We start from the raw sequence: 24,974 nt of genomic DNA on the forward strand, positions 1-24,974 counted from the left end.
ACTCTGGTGTAGTTAAAAAAATGCAGACATTTTCATTCATAAGGAAAATTGTTGTTGTCATGTGCCTTCAGGTCGACTACGACTTATGGCAACCCTATGAATCAGAGATTTCCAACATCTGTCATGAACCACCCTGTTCAGTTCTTGTAAGTTCAGGTCTGTGGCTTCCTTTATGGAATCAATCCATCTCTTGTTTGGCCTTCCTCTTTTTCTACTCCCTTCTGTTTTTCCCAGCATTATTGTAGCCCAGCTTAAGGAAAATAATTTTGTAAAAACTGTCTGAGACAGAGCTACTGTACACTTTAATGTTATTACATCTTCCTTTGGGTTTTATATATAAGGTGCCAGTCTTAGCTCTATAACTGTAAAACATTTATGGCTGGGTGACTAGAATCTACCATGAAACATATTCTTACATGGGTGCACCCAGTTTCTGAGCAGCAAGAAATTTGAAGGGTTCAGCATTCACCCAGCATTCAGTTTCGTTTGGAAGGAGGTCACTGGAAACTTATGGTCATTTTGTCAAATCTGCATTTATTTGAGCATGAGGTGAAGGTTTATTTATTTATTTATTTATTTAATTACGCTTTTAAACCGCCCTATAGCAATGAGCTCTCAGGGCGGTGTACAGCAAGATAAAACCACATTTAAAAACGAACAAGTGTGGAGTACAGCATACAATATAAAACATATTTAAAAACAAAATTAGAATACAAATTAAAATAAAAATATTTACACTCCAGCAGACACTGCTCTTCCATTAGGTTTCTTGGAGGGTGGGGGGCCTATCAGCACCATTGCATTCTTCCAGGGAGCAATTTTATGTTGTCTCTGTCTCTCAGTTGCAGTCGGTGGGACGGTAAAGGTGGGTGGCATTCCACATCTGGCTTCTGGATACCAAGCCTCTTTGCTGCTTACTGAGAGGGAGAGGGGCAAGGTGTGGGGAGCTCAGCGTGCTGGAGATGCAGTACCACAATGCATTAAACTCCTCGTGAAAAGAAGCAGCGATGTTCAGCATCCACAAGCCAGATGTGCACTGACACTCCACCTTCACTGCCTCACCAACCACTACTGCTGTCTCTGCTGGTCACAATCTGAATCCAGTCCAAAAACTTCAGCTTCTTCACAAGGAACTGGATGACATTATTCCCTGAAGGAAGGGAACAGCTGGGGAAGGAAAGACCCACAGCCTTCCAGATAGAATTTCCAACCATTAACTCCTAGGGTAACAAATCACCTGTACTTGGTCAACTATTTTACAAAATGAAGCAAGTTTGGCAGATTTTATCATTCAAGCAATCCTCCTGCCAATAAGATCCTATACTTACAACAATGGAATAACTGAATTGTGTGTGTGTGTGGGGGGGGGAACCTGAGCGATCATTTAGTCCTAACCTGCCATCTCACAACATGAAGAGGTGAGATGAAATACTCTTCTAACCTTGAAAGTTCAGAAGATAACATATTCCTCATCTGTGCCCATTTGTTAAGTATTAAAGCTTTAAAATGTACTGAATACTTTTCAGAAGGGTTGAGTTGATATCTCTGGTCCAAAAGAGGTTTCCTACCAACACTACCATAGACCATATTAACTATTGATGGCACATTCAACCATTGATCAAGACTTTAAAAGTAAAAACACAGTGCTGATAGTGTATTATTTGCACATTTAATTAATATGAAAAATGAAGAGACAGAAGGCTACAAAAGTGCATACAGAGTTATTCATTACCCCAATCCTAATAAATGTTCCTAATTTGCACAAGAACATTGAACTTTTATTTATTTATTTATTTATTTATTTATTTGATTGATTGATATCCCACCCTTCCTCTCAGTAGGAACCCAAGCACCCCATATTGTTTCCTAATGTGCAAAAAGTTCCAGTTTATGTCTTTGGGATTCATTCTTTGCAATCAAGATGATAGACAGCAATACACATATATTCCCAGTCATTAGTAAAGGTCTGATATTCCCTACTCATCTCTAGTTGTATATCTGGAAAATTTGTATCTGATGTCCAGCTGTACCAGCTAAAGAAGCACAGCTACACTTTCTTCCTAGTCCACAGAAAGACTATTGTCTCCTTCACCTCTGTCATAAGTGATACTCTCCAGAAACAAATACAAATATTTAATGGATTACCTTCCATGAATCTGTGAGTTTGTAAGTATCATTCCCAATATTATTATTATTCTTTAGCATCTAAAATTATGCTAATCTACACAGTTTTAAAAGCCACTGTCTAGAAAATTTTGTCTCATATGTCTATAAAAGCAATTTACAACTGAACAAACTTCCTTCTATTATACCAAGCCTAGAGTGTGTTACAATGAATGCATATACATTGTATTAAGATGCAATGTCAATTACATAGAGGAAAGGTGGAGTTGGGTGGAGAAGGGTGGGGCCAGGTTAGTGTTAGCATTACAGAGCCTCTGCCATTCTTGTTGCATTATAGGCAAGATCCAGCAAGAGTTAAGCACTTGAATTCCATTTATTTCAATGGCTGACATTCAATAGTCGAAATTCTCCCACTGAAACCAAAGAGGCATGGAAAGTGCTTACATGTGGCCTGATGGATGTAAAATGTAATACGTGAACATGATAAACATATGCTTAATACAGATATGATATTGGTACACAATTTAGGAAGATGAGACTGGCTATTAGCCAAACACCTATTTGCTAATGCAGCAAGTAATAAAAGTGATCACAGGATGATGCAAATTGATTTTAGACAGAGTAAAACAAGAATTTTGCCAGAATGTGCTGTGTAAAGTGCTGCTAACAGTGACAGATAATACCTTAAAAGAAAAGTGAGCAATTTTATCAAAGTATGCCTTTCTCAAATGAAAAAAGATCAATCACTTCACAATTCTTGTTTTTATTCTGTCTAATTTCAATGTGTATTATCATGCAATCACTTTTATTACTTGCTTCATAACCAAGACAAAATCCTCCTTTTTTTCTTTTTGTACATTGATGCTAACTACCTTTGATGACAAAGGCTATCTTGCAACCGTAGATTTATACTTTCTGTTTTCAGAATTTCCATTCTCTCTCTGACCACAGCAGAAAACTATGTTATATGGTTCCACAAACTACCTACAATGATCAAGGCTAATCTAATAACACATTTGTCTCATATCATGCATCTATTACATTGCACTTATCCTATCTGCTGTTCTACTCCTGGCCAGCTAAAAAGTTGTGAGTTCCTTTTTAAAAGTATCATAAGTAGTGCTGTCACCTAATGAATAGTTTTGTTTTTTGAGCTTTCCACCCGCCCTCATTTTTCAACCAGTTCTGTTTTCAGAATATGTTGAATAAGACAGATATTGTTGCTTATCTTTGGACATTCTTCAGTTTCTGATTCTTTTTTCTAATGATGGGAGTGAGAGAGGCAAAAATGTTTCATATTATCCAAAGACCATTAAAGCTTCCATAAAAACTGAGCTTGTGATGACTTTCTGAAAATGAATGGACTTTATTACCTCTATTAATCTGTCTGTTGAGAAGAAAGCTTTATAGACTGTGTTATTTCCTTTTGTGTAACGTCTGTCACCTATGTCTACTCCAGTGTAATAATTTTGTTTCTGATTACACTTTTTACCTCTCATAGGTACTCAATTTAACTTTAATTTTTTTTAATGTCTTTTACACCTTGTAAGAGCAACTTTTCAGGCAGGCAGGCTGCCAAGGATTGCTATTTCTCTGCAATTTTCATCTGTGTTCCATCAGAACTCTAGAGAGATTATCATCTGGTTTTAGCAATTTAGCAGTTTAGATGTCAGTTTGCTTGAAAACCCTTTAGTTATGCAACCATTTTATGAACTTTATATCCATCTAATGATATCCTGCCATAAATCACAAGTTTACAATGTACAATTAATTTGAAAAGATGTGTGTGTTTAGCGTATCTAGACTTAAAAATAAATTTATTTGGGTGTTGGTATTTCCTGAATGACTTCTGTATTGAAGATCAATGCAAAATATTTATTTTGTTTCTCTGGAGCAGAAAACCTTTAGGTTCTTCTGCAATTGCAGAAGGAGCTTTAATATGAGGTAGAAAGCAGATGACTGATTTTTTAAAAGTACTATTTATTCTATTTTCAATGCTTCAAAATGGAAATGGAACTATATTCTTTTAGAAAATCTGCAACCATTTTATTCAATTTAATGTACATTTTAGAAAAAATATTTTGGGTTATTGCTCAAAATAAATATGTAAGTAACAGTTTTTTGTTATTTATTTATTAAATTTATATCCCACCCTTCCTCCCAAAGGGAGCTGAGGGCTACAAACAAATGATAAAGCACTAAAAACATCTTAAAAACAAAACATCTTTAAAACAAATCTTTAAAAGCATATTAAAAACCAATTCCAGTACAGATGCAGACTGGGATAAGGTCTCTGCTTAAAAGGCTTGTTGAAAGACAAAGATCTTTAATAGGTGCCAAAAAGATAACAGAGATAGTGCCTGTCTAATATTTAGGAGGAGGGATTTCCAAAGGGTAGGTGCCACATCACTAAAGGCCTGCTTCCTATGTTGTGCAGATTAGACCTCCTGATAAGATGGTAACTGCAGGAGGCCCACACCTGCAGAGCACAGTGATAGACTGGGTATATAAGGGGTAAGATGATCTTTCAGGTTTCCTGGTCCCAAGCAGTATAGGGTGTTATACACCAAAGCCTGCAACTTGAACGTAGCCCATTGATGAGATGGATTTAAATGTGAAATGTCAAATTTTTGAAATTTCAAAGCAATATGTAATATTACATTGTTCTATTTATTGGTAGATAGTGTCAGCCTAGTTGATCCCACTAAGCCTTCATTTTTCAGTCTTAGATAAAAAGTGGACCTGGCTTACAAGGCTGTTGACCTGACATAATAAACACAAAAACCAGTTGTTGCTACATTGATATCTTGAAAGGCTCCTCTAAATAGACCAGGCGCTTCAAGAGACGGGTGTTTATTGTGGGATGGATGGTCCTCAGACATGCAATTTTTTTCTGCAGCAACATTGTTGACATCAAAATGCCAGCCCAAATTTTTCTGCATTTAATCCAGATTTACTCTGTCCTGGGGAAGTCCAATAAATTGGACTCCCCTCCAAACCTGAGGTTTTTTGTGTTGGGGGGAATTTGTGATATCTCAATGGCTGTTCATAATATTAAGCCTCTATCTGTTAACACTTGAACCCAGTGTTTTCCTTAAAATTGAATAGCAGCCTTGGAAAGTTATGGTTGGGAGCAGAAGAGTGGTGGGGCTGCTTAACCTTTCCTTCCTGCCATTTGTACTTCCACCTCAAGTTCCTTTTCCACTCACAAGGGAACATAAGAACAGAAGAAGAGCCTGCTGGATCAGGACAGTGACCCATCTAGTCTAGTTCTCACAGTGGCTAACCAGATGCCCATGGGAAGCCTGCAAGCAAGCAGAACCTGGGTGCAAAAGATATCAGGATTCAACCACAGGGAAAAAAAGCAACTGGGGGACTGATTTTTAACACATCCTGTCTCCGATTTCTTTCCCCTTTGGATGGAAAAACAACTTAAGGGGCAATTTTTGATGAACAAACTAAAGGAGTGTAATGGGAGAAGCAATCCCTCCCTTTCATATCCTTCTGCCCCCCAAATGAAACTGTCAAGGGCTGATTTTTATTTAAAAGGGAAAAGAGATACAAAATTCATCCCAAGATGCATATTGGGTCAAAAAGGAAAAGAAAAAGAGCCATGCCTTTCAAAATGCTCCCTGACACCCAGAACTAATGTTGAGAATATCTGAGGTTTAATCCGATCTTCTCTGTAATTACCCACTCTGGTTCTCACAGATTAAGCATGCTGGTACAAGCTGTTCAGAGTGAATCAGGTACCTCAAGTTTCTGAAGGGCAGTTCCCATATAACTTTTTCCAACCTGCGGATCAATATATTTGTTGGAAGAATGGTATACCTAGCATGAGAATGGCTAAGTGAAATTCTGTTTCACTCCCAATAAATGAGCTGGGAAGTCATTATAAGCATTGTCCCCTCAGCACATATATCAAAGACATTTTTACCCAATGTCCTGAATATGAAAACGTTATGTGCAAAGTGGCTATCCAGATTTTTGTTTTTAGACTCCAACTCTCATCAGTTCCAGCCAGCATGGCAAAAACTCAAGGATGAGAACATCTGGAGAGCCACAGGTTACCACCATCACCCCACATAAGTAGACACAATTAGCTCTTGAATAAAAATTCTCACATTTCTAAAAATTGGCTAAGCCAATTTCCCAAAACACAAAAATCTTAAATATAACAGAACTTGCTTAGAGATAATTTCCTTGGAGCAAAAGATTTGAGTAATAGGGAATATACTGTTCTATTCAACCCAATAATGAATACACTGGCAAACCTATTTTATCCCAGAAGGATTATTTGGGGTACCAATTATTTAATTACTTTAAAATGTTTTCAAAATACTTAATAAAAAACCTCTAAGCAGTATAAACCGATAAAAGCATAAAACCAATGAAACAGTATAATAAAATCAAAGGTACAAAATAAACCCCCATAAAACCGTATTATAATAACAGATAAAAACAGGAACAGGTAAAACAGGAATTCAGAAGTAACTGGTCTAATCTTATGGGTCAGGAAAAGCTTGGGCAAAAGATCTCTGAAGCAACTAGGAATAGAAAGATCTGTCCATTTCAGTTATCGCCGTTTCTCATTTTTCCAGTCTTAAATTCGCTTCTCCACATTTCTGCAGCAATCTGCTTTTTAAAAAAAAATCTGCACAAAAAATCTACATTTTAGTGTGCTATTCTCCTAATAAACACATTTTTGTATTCATTTGACTAATATACACATTGTTCAAACACTTTCTCCTAATATAAAGCATTTTGTCTTATTTTCATTCATATGTTCATTTCTATGTTCACTTTCCCTAATACATGCATTTTTGTAAACATTGGTTACAGATCTGCATCGCAAAATTCAAATGTGTACAAATTTCAAAGGATGGCTGTATTTCAGTTTTCATATGGTTTCAGAAAGTGCAAATTTGCTAGATTTGCAAATTTAAATGTAAATTGAATTAATAGATGTTATTTGTAAATAGCAGAGGGAAGGGCATTCCACAGTTTAGGGGCAATGGCAAAAAATACCTCTTGTCAGTCATCACCCTGTGACATTCTCTAGGATGCAGTGCCACAAGCAAAATTTCCCCAGATGATCTAAGTAATCATACTAGTCTATAGAGGAGTAGGCAATATTTTAGGTAACCTGAAATCTTTCAGATAACAGAACAACAAAGGGACTATATCCATACTCATTTGTGCATAGTTTTGATGAGTGACCATAAGCAAATATTTTTCCCTCCTAAGATGTGTTTCCCCATTTGCGAACTGTCATACATAGAGGTTAACATTTTCTTCTAGAAACCTGTGTGATTTCATTCATGAAATTTCTGCATAGCATTGAAAGGAATGCTAAAGACAAAGGCTCATTTTCACTCGTTACTCAAATCTTTACTTTTAATGGATTCTTCTTCTGTCTTTTTAAAATGAGCTGAAGTTTACAGGGCCACAGGTCTGGCATACGAGGAAAGGTTGCAGCATTTGGGGCTTTTTAGTTTAGAGAAAAGGCGGGTCAGAGGAGACATGATAGAAGTGTATAAAATTATGCATGGCATTGAGAAAGTGGATAGAGAAAAGTTCTTCTCCCTCTCTCATAATACTAGAACTTGTGGACGTTCAAAGAAGCTGAATGTTGGAAGATTCAGGACAGACAAAAGGAAGTACTTCTTTACTCAGCGCATAGTCAAACTATGGAATTTGCTCCCACAAGATGCAGTAATGGCCACCAGCTTGGATGGCTTTAAAAGAAGATTAGACAAATTCATGGAGGACAGGGCTATCAATGGCTACTAGCCATGATGGCTGTGCTCTGCCACCCTAGTCAGAGGCAGCATGCTTCTGAAAACCAGTTGCCGGAAGCCTCAGGAGGGGAGAGTGTTCTTGCACTCGGGTCCTGCTTGCGGGCTTCCCCCAGGCAACTGGTTGGCCACTGTGAGAACAGGATGCTGGACTAGATGGGCCACTGGTCTGATCCAGCAGGCTCTTCTTATGTTCTTAAGTCTGAGATACACATTATAAATTATCTCACATTTAGATAAGAGTTCAAATTACAAATGCATAATGTTCTTCAGCCAAAAGGACTACCTTACAGAGAAAAGCAGCATGTCTTCCTGGCTATCCCTAAGGAACACCAGAAACGTTATGCGCAACTTTCTAGCATGCTGCTTGATGTTGGTATTCTTAATTCACATTGTTGCTTCTCATAATTTCCCTGCAATGTATGCAATCTGTTGGAGTAGTTTTAAGCATAAATTCCTCAAGACACGAGTCATTTATAAATCTAAAGTACATTTATAAAAGTAGATTCACTGGCCAAAATAAACAAACATTTTAAAAAGCTTGAAACCATGAATGTCATAGCCACAAATAAGGAGGCAATGTGTTAAAATCACCCAATTAGATTTTAATTATCTCATCTTTTTTAATGTCACAAACTGGGAAAACAGAGGCCAGGCTTTGGGGTTGGTCAATAATCTTAGAGCACAAATTAAGAACAGGCATGCTGAAAAAATACAAAGCCACAGACTTCGATTAATTGTATATCTGTATGTTTTTTTCAAGATAGTTAACAGATTAAGCTGCAGAGAAGTTGAAACAAGAGCTGTAAAATAAAAACCTTGTGTGATAACCTACTCAGAGTAGAACCCTTGAAATTAATGGACATAGGTTACATAAGTCTATTGATTTCATTGAGTCTGCTCTGAGAATGACTAATGTTGGACATCCACCCATCTGCAAAGTTACAGAATATTTAGATCAGTGGTGCAAATAGGTAATAACAACAATCTCCATTTGTCAGTCACAGCAGATCCATAGACATGCCTTAATTTCAATACAACAACTTTCCTGCTGGGGTGCATACCATTTCAAATTTGTAGATAGACTTAGAATGCTGCCAAGAATACAGATTATCTCAGATTCTTGGATCTATGTTAAACTGTACACTATAAATCCTATTGATTTATTATTATTATTATTATTATTATTTAGTTGCTCGCTACTCGAAGGTCTCCAAGCAACTTACAACATAATTAAAAGCCAAAATAATATATCATACATGAAACAAAACAAAAATAAAACAACCACCCCATACAGCCACAGAAAGCTTTGGCACCACTCTAATTAGAATGCTTTACTCTCCTACTGAAGTCAGTGGAACTTAACGGTGCTTAACTTTGGCTAGATTGTAATTCACGCCAACTGGCTTAACTAAGACTTAATGACAAAAGAATCACAGAATCTTGATGCTGAAATGGTTCAGAAAACTTTCGGCTCCAGCCAGCTTCATCTCAAAGCAGAAGCACCTGTCCTTAGCCACATCACCTTACCATGCCAAATCAAGCCACACAATCCAAATCAAAGCCCTACAACTTCACTAGATTTGGTAAGGGCTATCTTGAAACCTCTACAGTACTATGCTACAGAAGTACCAAGACTGGGATCCCCAAATTCCTAGGTATCCTGCAAGATGCTGCAAGATTTCCCTGATATCATCACGACAGAATCCAGCAGAGAGAACCCAATACAACCAGCCAAGTTTGCCCCTATAGACAATGCCCAATACCACATACTCTGAAGCTCAAAGAGACACCTGATGGAGTAAACACAGTACAGCCAAATTATCACATGGGGGGGGTCATCCCTTGCAAAACAGAGCAGTGATAGGTATTTACCTCGGTTGGAGTGACCTGCTGCATTCGATGCTGATGAAAGGGAGCTCTTTTGCTTTTGCCGTTTCACTGTCATCATCACCTGCTCCTGGACCCTTTGTTTTCCTGTCCCCCTAGTTTTCAGCTTGTGATCCGAGGGCAACGCTAGAGTAGAATTGGCCTGGTCCTGGAAGCACTCGTAAGCCAGTGCTGTTTTCAGTGGAGAGGGAGAGTGAAGCATGATTACAGATGGGGTGGCAATGAGGTGGGATGTCACCTGTCTCCCTTTTGGAGCTTAAACAACAAAATGAAAACAGCGGCACAAAAAATGTCTTGATCTGGTGTAGAATGTCAGGGAGCCCTCCTTGCCATACGTCCCTCTGCTGACAGCTGCTCTTTCCCCACACTCTGCTCTCCTGTGTGTGAGTGAGCAGGCACACCCTCTGCTAGACTGGATATACAGCCTTCAGTCTATGTCTGCACACACCCACTGCTGTCCTGTGGTTGCAGATCCCAAGGCAGCACAACACACTCACCCAGGTGCAGCAGGTCTGGTGCCTGTGTTACTGCTGCTATTTATGTGACTGCACTCTGAAATGTCAACATATATGTGGGAAAGGATAAAGCAGCCATGGCAGGTGGGCAATGTGGAGTAGAAAGTAACAACAGGAGAGGGAGTGACGTCCTGCATAATTTTATCTTCAACTTTCCATTGCTGTCAAAAAGTTTGCTCTGAATAATTTTGAGCTTGTCAGGCTTCCCTCATTATTACTGGTCAACGTCCTCTACTCTGAACAGAATGTCCATTTCAGTTTCTCTATGTTTCTCCTTTTCCCACTCTTAAATTCATTTCTCCAAATTATCACATCAGTTTTTCAAGTCCTCATGAAAATTCAGCAGCATTTTCTCCTAATATGTGCACCTTTGTATGCAATTTTGCCTGATATATATATATATATATTTTGCAAAGCAATGTTCCCTAATATAATATTTCTGTATGCTATTTTCACTAATATATGCATTTTATGTCTTTTCCATAGTATAAGCATTTTTGTGGCTGGAGAACTACTTTGCAAAATTGAGAGAAGTGTGAATTTTGAAGGATGGCTGTATTTCAGTTCAGAAATTGTTTCAGAAAGTGCAAATTAGGTAGATTCACTTATAAATGCAAACTGAACTGAATTTCTCCCCCCCATCCATAGCTCTGAATGAACTATTATCCTCTTTTCCATGTTCTGAATTAAGTCACTAATAGGAATCAGCTAATCCACAAAATAATTTCAGAACTATTGTATGTATGCAGAGAAAAATGGTGGCCTTGAAATAGTATAGTCTGAATTCCACATTTATATGCCATAAATTCTCTGAAACAGCTTTCTGTGGAATTAATAATCTGCCTGCTGGACCAAAAATTGTGAGGAGGAACTGTCACTTTAAGGTGTTTGTGCTTTCCACTATATCTTGCTATCTCCACTATGCAGCTCCTTGCCTAGGCAAAATCCTGTGGATTTGGGCCCCCAAAACATCATGAAGAGGTCCAGTATATAGCAAGGGAAAATTAGGGTGTGTCCTGCTAGGTTGGCGGTGAGTGAGGAGCTTCCACGCATGGCTGAAAGAACAAGATGTAGTGGCAGCAGAAGAAATCTTATTTTCACTGTGGGCAAAAGCAGGGCTTCAGTTTGCTTCTACTGAGCATGCTCAGTAGCATTACAGTAAGAAAAGTGATGAGGTTGCTTTTTATGTGCTACGCCAGTGAGTGTGGGACCACATGGTATGAGCTGAGAGTAAGTTGGGGGAAAATAAAGGAAGGATGTGGGGTAAGGGGCTGTGATCACAGGGATAGAGGATAAGGGCTGGAATAGCCTGGCAGTTATCTAGTAATACATTGTGTTAATCACTTTCTGGTCCGTCTTTTAATCCAGACTGTAACAGCTCTAAGGAACACATTGGATGCCCCTAATCACAGAAAGTTCCAGTTCCATAGACTTTTATAGGAATGGATTCCAAAGCTCTAATATTTATGAAACTACGGGTTGTCAAACTCAGCAATGTGTATGTTGGCCTAAACATTTTTGTAAGCACTTTCCAAAATACACAGTCACAAAACCTTGGCTCCAGTGGCAAAGCTATTTTTTTCCTATTTAAAAAAATCCAATTCCTTGTAATGAATAAAAATAAGCTCCCTACTGCCTAGGAATGAACATTGCTTTTTCACTAAATAGATTCAACAAACATATGGTTGTGTAACAAGAAAAAAAGGATCATTAACCAAAATCAGATCAAGGATCAAGAGCTGGCCATGAATCAGACATTAATATGCCTTAATATACATTATATTATATTATATATATATATAAACTTTAAAAAGCAAAAGAGGTAGATGAAAAGTCTCAGTCCCTCCTGTTTGCTATTTTTAGATGTCTATACCCTGCAACTGCCCAAATAGAGCAGCCTAAAAATAAGTGAATACAATAAAATATTTCAGCATCTGCTGAAATTAAACTAAGAAAGGTATGTTCACACATCATAGTAGATCATGACATACTGTGCACAAGCAAATTCACTCTGCCCAATTTCTCCCATATACTTGGAGGAAACAAGCCATGATTCCTGGCTTAGCTTTATGTCCAAACCAGGGATTGAGGTCAGTCGCCACAGTCACAATCCCTGCTTCAGACATAGTGCTAAACCAAGGATCAAAGGAGCAAATCAGTCCAGCACATTCATGGCAATCCATTAACTTTGGTTTACTGTGACATGTGAACTGGTCTAATACATTCACACAAAATCCCTAAATATATGCTAAAAGAGAAAAGCATTTGCAACATCTGCTACTTTGAACTAGGATCTAAGTTTCTGCCAAATTTACCTCATTCATCTTAACTTATTATGGAAATGAGCTTTTACAAGGGCAACTAGTTTAATTAACAATTTGGCAGTATTATTTTGCAAACCTATCTAGAGCTTCGTTGCCTTCTGTTGTAGTTCATGCCTTAGATTATACTTAAGTCTTTGGTGCTATTATGACATATTATAAATGTTATAACACTGTTTTAACATTTAATTATTATGGTTTTACTTTTTGGCAAAGCTCCCCAGTGTATCTGACTATGAGAGACAATGGCAGATTGTTTGGGTTCATCTGTGGAAGGGACTGGTAAGGAAATGGTCCCACCTTGCAGCAGGGGGTTGAGCTGGACTGTATGACCCTTTGCTTCACTCCAATTCAATTATTCTAGGATTCTAAATTTTTACAAAGGCCGGCTAAAGATTAGAATGAAGTGGAAGTGGTGGCAAGTTAAAATGAAGAGCACATGAACCTCCTGGACTGAGGGAGCTGCATATAAGAGGTAAAGTATTGTTTGGAATATTGTTGGACTGCAGTTCCCATCATTCCTGACCAATGGCCATGCTGGGGCTAATGGGAGGTGTAGTGCAACAACATCTGGAGGGCCACAGGTTCCCCACCCCTTGTATAAAGAAAGAACAGGATGCATTTGTGCTAATAAGTCAAATCCTGTATAAAAGGTGCAAGGCCCTGTTTGACAGATAGAATATATATTCTAATACAGCCCACATATCTCTTTAATTTGATCTTGGAGAACAAAGCAAGGTTGGTTGGTTGGTGATTGTTCTTTCCCTGTTTTATCATGTGAACAGGAACAATTAGCGTCGAATAATTTTGTACCAATTATAATGACAAGTATCTGTCATCATCAAACTCATTTTGAGCAACCCTGCATGTTACCCACCCTCAGAGCTTGGAAGCAACTAGTTACAAGTAACGAATTACTTGTACTTTATTACTTTTTTGAGTAACAAGTGGGTAATTTCATTACATTTTGCTGGTAATAGAATGAGTAGTAACTTCATTACTTTTGAGGAGTAATTGTAATGTTTCCAGCATTACTTTTGCGCATTACTTGGGGGGGAGGAGCAGGGAAAGTCTTCTGCTCCTCTGATTTGTGAATAAAAATCATGTGCTTCAAATTGAGCTTCTGTGCAGCGTTGTTCTTCCTTCATGCTCTATGGGTACTTAAGAGGCAGCAAGGGAGGAGGTGGAGAGCGAGACGGTGCGGAGAAAACAATTGTTTAAAAATGGACAGGAGTGGAAGGAGAAAAGAGCTGGAGGCAATATATATATATATATATACAAAAAAATGTGTGTTGGGGTATCATCATTGCTGGGGGTGGGGTGAGTGGATGTGAGATTCTGTTATGCCATTCTGTTAATCTTATGGATAAAAAAAATTATTCTACCCTCTGTGTGTGTGTGTGCTTATTTTTAATGTTGTTTTAGGCTACTTAGATGTTCAGCAGCCAAGGCCAGCACCTTGTAGGCAATTTTTTAAAAAAGTAACTAAAATGTAATTGTAGCAATTACTTTTGAGTAAAAGTAAAGTAATCAGTTACTTTCAGAGCAATTATAATTGTAACACTAATTACTACTTTTTGGGGGTCATGTAACTGTAACAGTAATTTATTACTTTTTAAAAGTAATCTTCCAAGCTCTGCCCACCCTTACACATATATCAGTTCCCCTTTAGCACAGGACATCTTGCAACAGAAGATCAGATCAATGCAACTCAATCAATTATTTGCTGAACTGTAACAAAACATGATTTATAGGAAGCTTTTCTTTATTTAATACCTACAGTAAAACTACTGCACCTCTATAATGAAGAAAGGTTTCAAAAGATAAGCGGACGGATTAGTATTCCATGAATTATGGTTGAATTTGCATCAACAAACAGGTTAAAGCATGGAGGAAATACCACCAAGATATTGACTAAAGTAGATATGGGCAAACATGACCTCCCCTCAGGCAACAATGTGTGTGGGGTTGGAATTCACAAAGGAACCTCTGCCACAAGTCTCAAGGGACAGGCGGGTTCATGATGTGAACTCTTCCCTGAATTTCAGAAGTTTGAGCATTTTCTTCATCCATGTATGGGGCTGGCAACAGGGACTGAAAGTATTTGTTTTCAAGTCTTCCAAAAGTAACATTACATTCTAGGAAATCCTTAGCTGTTCAAAGAACTAAGTAATATGGCAGCAAGGAAACTTGGATAGTTGAAGTCAACAACTGGAGGAATTTGAAGAAGCCACAGCTCAGGTGCTCAGTCTCACACATGCAGCATGTTGTGCACTCAGTACAACATGATAATGCTGTGAGTCATACTGCACACCCTGAAAATGTAGGACACACCCTGAGCACCAGGCTTGTTCAAAGCATTTTTGTTCTGCATTTCTGGGGCTCCTGCCAAGGCATTGATTGCAATCAAAGGTTTTACTGATCCTGTTTTGCTGCCAAAATGCTTGAGATCTTAAGTTGGGGCTTGTCAAAATCTCTCAGATTGGTGGAAACTATAAATCTTTGTCTTCCAGGGAAACAATAGTTTACATTAGGGCAAATAGGAAATTTTAATGAAGGCTGCTATGTTATAATCACATCCTAATCTAATAGAATCTTGCCTATTTGAAGGAAATGGATTGGCTACTCATTGGGAGACATACTGGGTAAACGTGAGTTCCACTTGTGGAGAAACACCTCAGAAGAAGCTCGGGTGTATTAATAATTAAAAACTTAAATTGGAAGATGCAAAAAAAGAAGAACAAATCCAATGGATCATTAAAAGAGCAAACAAGCAGGAAGTAAACTCCAGACCCTGGGATAGTTCTATTTCCGTTTGAAAAAACTGACACCAAAGCTCTTTCAAGGACACTAGATGAATGCTTCAACTGTCTCTGCACAAAGCTGAGGGCACATCAGCAAAGATTTTTAAATATATATACAATAAAAGCTCCTGAAATGGCAGTGTGGTTAATGAAGCAAGTACATCTGGAAAATGTAGTTTCCTAAGGGGTATTTGTGCCTCATTTACATACACCCACACAAGGCACAGCTCTTGTCTAATAAAAATAAAAATAAAATGAGCTAATACAAAGGGTAAGTCTGAAGACCAATTTGGTTTTGATACAGATAACAGGAATAGGTGGCTGGCTATATTCCTCAGTAGACAAGATGACTAAGGAAGGCAGAAGTGGGGAATCTTCCCCCCCCCCTGTTGAGGGCCACATTGCCTCAAGAGTAATCTGTCACAGACTGCATGCCAGTGGTGGCTGGAGAGACCAAAGCCAGTGGTGGGTGGGCTGAAGCCAAAAGGGGATGGAACACCACATTTCTGTTCCTGCCATACCCCTTTCTTTACCCGTTTATCTCCCTCTCTTTCTGCCCTTCTCTCTCTCTGTCTGCCACCCCCCTTTCTTTCTTCCCTCCCTGCCACCCACATGAAATTAGGCTGAGGGCTACAAGTTGCCCACCCCTGAATGAAGCCATGACCTCAAAGGTGTGAAAGGGATCCGTCATTTTCCGTGCGTGAATCAGACTCCTGTGCCACCGCCCACCGCCGGCCCTAACTGTGCACCAGAAGGGGTGAGGTTTTATATTCACACTTGCTGCCATCAAAACAGCAGCTGCAGTCACCACATAGGTGGGTGGGAAAGAAGAGGGAAACGTCTTGGAAGATTGTGCATGGGTGGGAGGAAGGTGGGTTAGGCCCCTGTGGGGACCTATGACACTAGATGGTACCTGTCATCTATGCAGCAAGGATGGGGAACCTGAGGCCCTCCAGAAGTGTTGGACTATTAACTCCCATCAGCCCCAACCCAGATGGCCTACCATCAGAGATGGTGGGAGCTGGAATCTGGCAAGATATGGAGGGCCACATACTGTACATGGATTACAGTAGATATCTGGGTGGGGGGAAATCCATTTTTCCTGCAAATAAAAATATTGGAGATGGGATTTTAAGATGGAGAGTAAACCCTATATACTAATAGTGAACTCGTTCTCTGTATGGCTTTTTATACAGCCCAAACAGCATCATCTATGCAGATTTGGGGACACTCCCCTCCCCCAAAAAACTTTTTAAGAAACCCAAAGGAGCTAAAAAATGTCCAAGGAGGAGGACTAAGTATGCTCAGTGAGCATGGAGTAGGCAATGTGATGCTAAAAACAGGAGGGAGGAATGTAATGGAGTATTGTGGAAGAAGAGGGCAACACTGGCTCCCTCAACAGTTGCTCTTCATACTGTGACATTTTTTGTGTCAGAAGCATTCAAGGGCTAGGCCTAGAGTCCATTTTGTCAGATGCACAGTATTATCCTTATTTAGCAGATCACACACACATATAGAAATACGAGGGAATGTTATTACAAAGTGAGGCCAGAGGCCTAGGAATGCAAGAAGTGGGTGTGTCACATTACTATGCAAAGTAATGTACTCATATGTGTTCTGCATAGTAATGCAATACTCCTATCTCGCAATATTGGGCCTTCTGGCCTGACTTTGTAATAACATCTCTCTCCCTTTGTTAATTATCTGTATCAGGTTTTTTTGTGTGTGTTTCTGCCACCTGACAATAACACTTCATGCAAATGAGTTCTGGCCTATGGAAGGTTATGCCACCATAGCCTGTGAGATCTCAGGAGACACAAATTTCTTTGTTTTTTCCAGAGCTTGGAAAAGTTACCTTTTTGAACTACAACTCCCATCAGCCCCAGCCAGCATGGCCACTGGATTGGGCTGATGGGAGTTGTAGTTCAAAAAAGTAACTTTCCCAAGCTCTGATTTTTTCTTATTATTATGAGCTACCTTAATGTGAGATACTTTGAGCAGATAGGTCAGGGAAGAGGAGGAGGCTGACTCATGACTGGAGATTGGTTGGTGCCTTCCACTCTTCCATGTCCATACAAAGAATCCTTGGAAGTATAGTATGTTAAGAGTGCTGAGAATTGTTAGAAGATGCCATATTCTCCTCACAGAGCTACAATCTCCAGAAGAGGGGCTGACTGTTAAACACTCTGGCCACTGGAGCTCTGTCACAGGAACAGGAGTCTCCTAATAACTCTCAGCATCCTTCACAAACTATACTTCCCATGATTCTTTGGGGGAAGCCATGACTGCTTAAAGTAGAATAAATGTCTGGTGTGGGTATAGCCCCCTGATTAACCAAACCATGCACCTGTTACTCTGCCTTTTAGAACACTGACAGTTGGTTCTTCTTGAGTACCCCTGAGCTATCATAGACTCTAATGTTGTTGTTATTATTGTTATCATGATTAAATTTATATCCTGCCCTTCCTCCCAGTAGAAGCCCAGGGCAGCAAACAAAAACACTGAAAACACTCTAAAACATCATAAAAACAGACATTAAAATATATTAAGACAAAACATCTCTAAAAACATATTAAAACAAAACACCTTTTTAAAAAAGCTTAAAAAACATCTTAAAAAGCAATTCCAACACAGACACATACTGGGATAAGATCTCTTCCTAAAAGACTTGTTGAAAGAGGAAGGTCTTCAGTGGGCATAGGTGCCACTACACTAAAAGTCCGCTTCCTATTACATTTCTTAAATTAATTAAACATCAGCCATGGATTTTTTAAACTTTTAAACTGCAGAAGATGAAAGTCAGAGTATGGGACCAGGTCAGTAATAGGGTTACAGGTATTCTGTGAACATGGCTGGTTTTTAATTAATTTCAACAAACCATGAGACCACTGACAGAAAAAAGCCCAATGGGGGATCTGGATTTTTTTCTCGTTTTATACTTTGAGCTCTAGATTCTCTCTGAGTGTATTGTGCAGGGCCGGCTCTAAAGGGCGGCAAGGTTTGGCCTTGGCCGAGGGCCCCATGGCCCAGAGGGGCCCCTGAAGGGCCCTTCTTTAGGGTAGGGGAGTAGTGCACCCCTTCCGCGATCTGTGGCAGAATCACCCACCTGTTCCTTCGCTCTGCCTACCTTTCCGGTGTTTTGTGGTTGCACTCGCAGCGCTGCCCTTAACCAAGATGGCGGCTGAGGTTTCCCTGAGAGGCTGAAGCATCTGCTGCCATCTTGGTTGATAGCAGCCCTGTGTGTGTGTAGCACACATGCATGCCATCAATCAAAATGGCGGTGGAGGCTTCAGCCCCTTAGGGAAACCTTGGCCGCCATCTTGGTTAAGGACAGCGCTGTGAGTGCAGCCACAGTGCACAGCCGCAAATCACAGGACAGAAAGATAGGTGGAGCGAGGGAACGGGCAGGTGGTGCAATCTACAGCAGCGTGTGCCAGGGCCCTGGCATGCCTGGAGCCGGCCCTGGTTTTGTGCATATACAGTCACTCTCCTCCAAGGAGCAACATCCATTGTTTTCTCCCCCTGCCTATTATAACCTTACTGAGGCTCTGTTGTGAGTAGATTAGGCCAAGAGATTATGGTGATTGGCCCAAGAACACAGAGTCAACTTCACGGCTGAATGGGTATTGGAACTCATCTTTTCCTGCTCCTAGACCAATATCCACTATTTAACACTGGTAAGTTGATGATTGACTAGACAGTCCTGTTTTAAGATGCTAGCTACCAATGTGTATTTTTCATTCATTCATTCTGTGCTCGTTTCTTACATTTCAAGGGTTTTTTTTATCACAGTAGTAGCTAACATATTTTGTAGACATACACATAATTAGCATTAACATCAACTGTGAATCACACTGTCTAGTTTCACTCACTCTTGCATGTTTCAATGGTAATGCTAGACAAAGAGGTATGATTAGATGCATACCACAGAAGTCTGCACTTACCCACCTTCAGAGCTTGGAAAAGTTACTTTTTTTTAACTACAACTCCGATCAGCCCCAGCCAGCTTGGCCACTGGATTGGGCTGATGGGAGTTGTAGTTCAAAAAAGTAACTTTTCCAAGCTCTGCCCACCTTTGCATATGCCTGCATGTTAGCCCCATGACTATAATCTCCATCTTCCTCCTGACCTTCTTATATATATTCTTATATATATTAGGTGAAGTCCTTAAACACCATGCTTTAACAATGAGAATCTAGCTATAGCACATATGAGGAACGAAATATGATACTACAAACCAAACTAGTGGTATGCTCTCCCTCTGTACACCATCATGACTCTTGTCTATTTATGGGTATGGAAAAACTATCTATCTATCTATCTATCTATCTATCTATCTATCTATCTATCTATCTATCTATCTATCTATCTATCTATCTATCTATCTATCTATCTATCTATCTATCTATCTATCTATCTATCTATCTATCTATCTATCTATCTATCTATCTATCTATCTATCTATCTACTGAGTTTTAGATCTCTGAAATGCTCTCTCTGTTTTTTAAAGCTTCCCAATTTCTGGAGATGAAGAGGGAAACCAATGGCTTAAATGAACCTGGAAGCAAATGCATGCAGTTTCATTGGAGCTGCTATTATGGTTGTCCCAACTTATTGATGATTTGATTTGGCTTTGTTAAATTTTTCTTCCAGCAGTGATAGTGGGGTCTCAGGAGAGGAGAATATGCTTTTAGCAATATACTCTTGTATGACACAACTTGGCAGAAGAGCATCTCAGGAGGTGTAACCGAATTATGCAACAGCACTTAAGGTGGTGGGGAAGCTTACAACCTTAAGTGCATATTGTGCTTACGTAAGCGACAAATCAAAATAAAAATGTAAGTGGCTAGGCGGTACCCCAGTGCAATGGATGGCACTACTGTGGCTCATCTCATGTGGGGGAGGGCACTTGCTAGTTTCTCTTTGGTTACAAACATGCTGTTCTTATTAGCATAGCATGGGCTTCAGACATCTTTTTTTCAATAGTGTCCTTCTCTTGAGGAGATGTGAAATCTTTTCAATACTCAAACCACAATATTTTGCCATTGGGAAAATGCTATTTTATTCCCCCTGCAGCTAGAGTGAGAGTTGCAGATGCAAGTACTATGTAAAGCTGACATAGAGGTGTTTATTCCATCACTTCATATAAATTATATGCCTTGGTTTTCACTTTTCCATATCAGCAGTTATATCAACTGCCACAGGAGTACTGAACAAATGCGAACAGGACATTTGTTGAACACATTAATTGTCTTGTGTGTAAAGCAAACTTGCAGGTATGAAGATTCAATATGAGCTAGCTTAGCTCTGAAAGCTATATTCAGTATCAGGACTAATTTCTTGATTTATGTGGGGAAAAACAATAAAGAAATCAATGTCTTTGAGCATGTGCATGCATACTGATGGTGTCTACACATGTACTGCACCAGCATACTGCTTGTTTGTGTTAAACAATAGTTAATGATTTAAGGTGATGTGTGAAGTGGACCATTTTCACATTTTTCCAATTTTAACCTTAATTTGCCACATGTCCACATTAGTTTGTGATTTTTTTAAAGTCCCAACAAAAATTCATTAGCATTTTAGAGTTCATTTTCCTAATATACACATTTTTGTATGCAATTGTGCTTAATATATTTATTCCCAAGCAATTTCCCCCTAATATAATGCATTTTTGTATCTATTTTCCATTATATGTCAATTTTCATGCACATTTCCCCTCAATGTACAAATTTTAGCACATGCTAAAGTAATTTCTAAGTGAACACATTTCTTGTTCCCTATTACCTTCTTTACTCAATACAAACATTAAAAACAAATGCCATCTTTGTGGTTTTTTGAGTGCCAGATTTACTCAGGTTTGCTTTTGTTATCCAAGCACTTTAACACTTTATTTAGTCTGGGGCTCTCAGTTTTAAATGTAAATGTATTGCCTTCAAGTCGATTCCACCTTATGGCAACCCTATGAATAGGGTTTTCAAGGTAAGCAGTATTCAGAGGGGGTTCACCATTGCCTTCCTCTGAGGCTGAGAGGCAGTGACTGGCCCAAGGTCACCCAGTGAGCTTCATGGCTGTGTGGGGATTTGAACCCTGGTCTCCCAGGTCATAGTCCAACACTTTAACCACTACACCACACTGGGTCTCTCTCAGTTTAAGTCTGTTTAAAAAGAAAAAAAATCTTGGGGCTGTTCTGGACTTTGTGTTACATTTATTTATATTTGATTGTATGGTTTATTTTCTGTATTTGCATTGTTGTAAGCTGCCCAGTGTGCTTAATGCAAATGAAGAGAATAAATAAATAATAAACACCAGGAAACAAATAGTTATTCAATTGGCCCCACAAAAGATATAATAAGCACACATTATTCCTACCAACTAAATGATAAATTGGAAAATTGGCTAGAATCCTGAATCCTAGAATCATAGAATCCTGAAATTATACCCTATGAATAGGCAAAATATCAGAGTTAATTAATATTATGGACTGCTATAATGATGATTATCCAGTAAAGATGCAAACAAGGTCTGCACGGTGGTTGTTGTGGAAACAATGGTCCTCCTCTGCTACATGTATTTTAAAAAGATGTATGTCTTTTGTTCCTGCTCCAGTTCCTGCTCCAGTTTCACTATCTATATTGGGAGTACAGGAAATGTATATGTGCATTAAGGCAGCAGTTGCCACCTATGTTCCTAATCACACATGCAAATTCCCTTTACTTTTCAGAGGGCCTGTTTTGTACTGAGCTTTTTGTCAAGCTCTCCATGACTATGAGAAATTGACAGGGAATCAGTGTGTTTCCATCATATCTCGGGTCCTGCTTGCGGGCTTCCCCCAGGCACCTGGTTGGCCACTGTGAGAACAGGATGCTGGACTAGATGGGCCAGTGGCCTGATCCAGCAGGCTCTTCTTATGTTCTTATGTTCTTATGTTCCCAAATAATCCTACTTTTGATCATGAAAAAATTGAACAAGAATCTTGTCACTGAAACAGTTTCCTTTATGAAATGTATGTGGCTCATACCTTGCAAAAGTAATCAGACCCCTGAACAATGCTTTCATAGTACTGAATTACAAATGGTACATTGTAATTTTGTTCTGTATGATATTTTATTTTGAAACACTGAAGCTCAAAATCAGTTATTTTAAGGTGACATTGGTTTTATGTTGGGAAATGTTTGCAAGAAACAGCAAAAACATGGGGCTTGCATAAGTATTCAACCTCTGTGCTGTGGAAGCTCCCAGTGTACACAGATGAAAGAAATTGCCCCATTGAGGACACAATTACCATACCATTGGCCTCCACCTGTGAACCATTAAAGTTGCTGTCACATTTGGTCAGGCTGTAGATCTGAAGGAAAATGAAGACCAAAGAGCATTCTACAGAAGGGAGAGATAATTTATTTTATTTATTTATTATTTGATTTATATCCTGCCCTTCCTCCCAGCAGGAGCCCAGGGTGACAAACAGAAGTGCTAAAAACACTTTAAATCATAAAAATAGACCTTAAAATACATTAAAACATAACGACTTTAAAAACATTTTTTAAAAAAGCTTTAAAAACATCTTTAAACAAAGGGTTAAAAACATTATTAAAAAAACATATTAACAAGCAATTCTAACATAGACGCAGACTGGGATAGGTCTCAATTTAAAAGGCTTGTTGGAAGAAGAAAGTCTTCAAAAGGTGCCAAAAAGATAGCAGAGATGGTGCCTGCCTAATATTCAAAGGGAGGGAATTCCACAGAGGAGGTGCTGCCACACTAAAGGTCCGTTTCCTATATTGTGCAGAACGAGCTTCCTGATAAGATGGTATCTGCAGGAGGCCCTCACCTGCAGAGCGCAGTGATAGACTGGGTATATAAGGGATAAGACGGTCTTTCAGGTATCCTGCTCCCAAGCTGTATAGGGCTTTGTACACCAAAACTAGAACCTTGAACTTGGCCCGGTAGCAAATGGGCAGCCAGTGCAATTCTTTCACCAATGGGGTGACATGTTGGCGATACCCTGCCCCAGTGAGCAGTCTTGCCACCAGCTGCAGCTTCTGGACCAACCTTAAAGGCAGCCCCTCATAGAGCGCATTACAGTAATCCAGCCTACAGGTTACCAGTGCATGGACGACAGTGGTCAGGCTATCCCGGTCCAGAAACAGCCACAGCTGTCTCTCCAGCTGAAGCTGGTAAAAGGCACTCCTAGCCACGGAGGTCACATGGGCCTCTAGTGACAAAGATGGATCCAGGAGCACCCCCAAACTACGGACCTTCTCTTTCAGAGGGAGTACAACCCCATCCAAAGCAGGCAACTGACCAATTATCTTGGGACTTGGGAACCACCAACCCAGAGTGCCTCTGCCTTGCTAGGATTCAGACTCAGTTTATTGGCCCTCATCTAGCCCACCAGTCCAGCAGCGGTCCAGGGCTTGCACAACCTCTCCTGATTCAGATGTTACGGAGAAATAGAGCTGGGTGTCGTCAGCATACTGCCGACACCTCGCTCCAAAGCTCCTGATGACTGCTTCCAAGGGCTTCATATAGATGTTAAACAGCATGGGGGACAAGATGGTACCCTGTAGCATCCCACAGCACAACTGCCAGGGGGCCGAAAGACAGTCACCCAATGCTATTCTCTGAGAGTGACTCTGGAGATAGGATCAGCACCACTGTAAAACAGTGTCTCCAATACCCATCTCACCAAGTCGACCCAGAAGGATACCATTGTCAATGGTATCAAAAGCTGCTGAGAGATCAAGTAAGAACAACAGGGTTGCACTCCCCCTGTAATTCTCCCGATAAAGGTCATCCATCAGGGAGACCAAGGCCGATTCAGTCCCATAACCAGGCCTGAACCCGGACTGGGATGGGTCAAGATAAACTGTTTCATCCAAGAGTACTTGCAATTGCTGCACCACAACCCTCTAAATCACCTTCCCTAAAACGGGGGTATTTGCAACCAGTCAGTAAGTGTCACAAACCAATGGGTCCAGGGTGGGCATTTTCAGGAGTGGTCGGATCACCGCCTCTTTCAAGGTGGCTGCAACCACTCCCTCCTGCAATGATGCATTGACCACACCTCAGTCAAACCCCCTCAGCAAGCTTTAATAAGTCAAGAAGGGCAAGGGTCTAGAGGACAAGTTGCTGGCTGCATCATCACAAGCACCTTGTCCATGTCATCAGGCCACATCAACTGAAACCGTTCCCAAGATGTTGCAACAGACATTGCACTGGACACCTCATTGGGGACTACAGTAGATGTGGATGGGGCATCAAGACTGCTATGGAGGCAAGCAACTTTACCCTCAAAGTGCCTTGCAAACAATTCACAGTGGGCCTCCAAAGGGTCTAAACCTCCATTTCCTGGAGTTGACGTCAACAGACCCCTGACAATACATAAACGCTCCACTGGATGGCTACTTGAGGATGTGATGGAGGCAGAGAAGTGGGCCTTCTTCGCCGCCCTCACCACCACACAGTAGGCACGGCTATGATGTTTTACTCATGCCCGATCAGCCTCACAGCACATCTTTC

General features: G+C 39.9%; 1 protein-coding gene across 1 annotated transcript in view; it reads right to left on the reverse strand.

Annotated features, from left to right (window-relative positions):
• Positions 1-10,305, reverse strand: part of PKP1 (plakophilin 1) — a 67,486-nt gene extending 57,181 nt beyond the window's left edge. The window contains exon 1 of the mRNA XM_061631887.1: positions 9,798-10,305. Within this exon, the coding sequence (XP_061487871.1) occupies positions 9,798-10,014 (217 nt within the window). The 5' untranslated portion in view covers positions 10,015-10,305. The remainder of the gene's footprint in view (positions 1-9,797) is intronic.
• Between the last annotated feature and the right edge of the window lie 14,669 nt (positions 10,306-24,974).

Source organism: Rhineura floridana, chromosome 6 (assembly GCF_030035675.1).
Source record: "Rhineura floridana isolate rRhiFlo1 chromosome 6, rRhiFlo1.hap2, whole genome shotgun sequence".
In the NCBI taxonomy this organism is placed as follows: domain Eukaryota; kingdom Metazoa; phylum Chordata; class Lepidosauria; order Squamata; family Rhineuridae; genus Rhineura; species Rhineura floridana.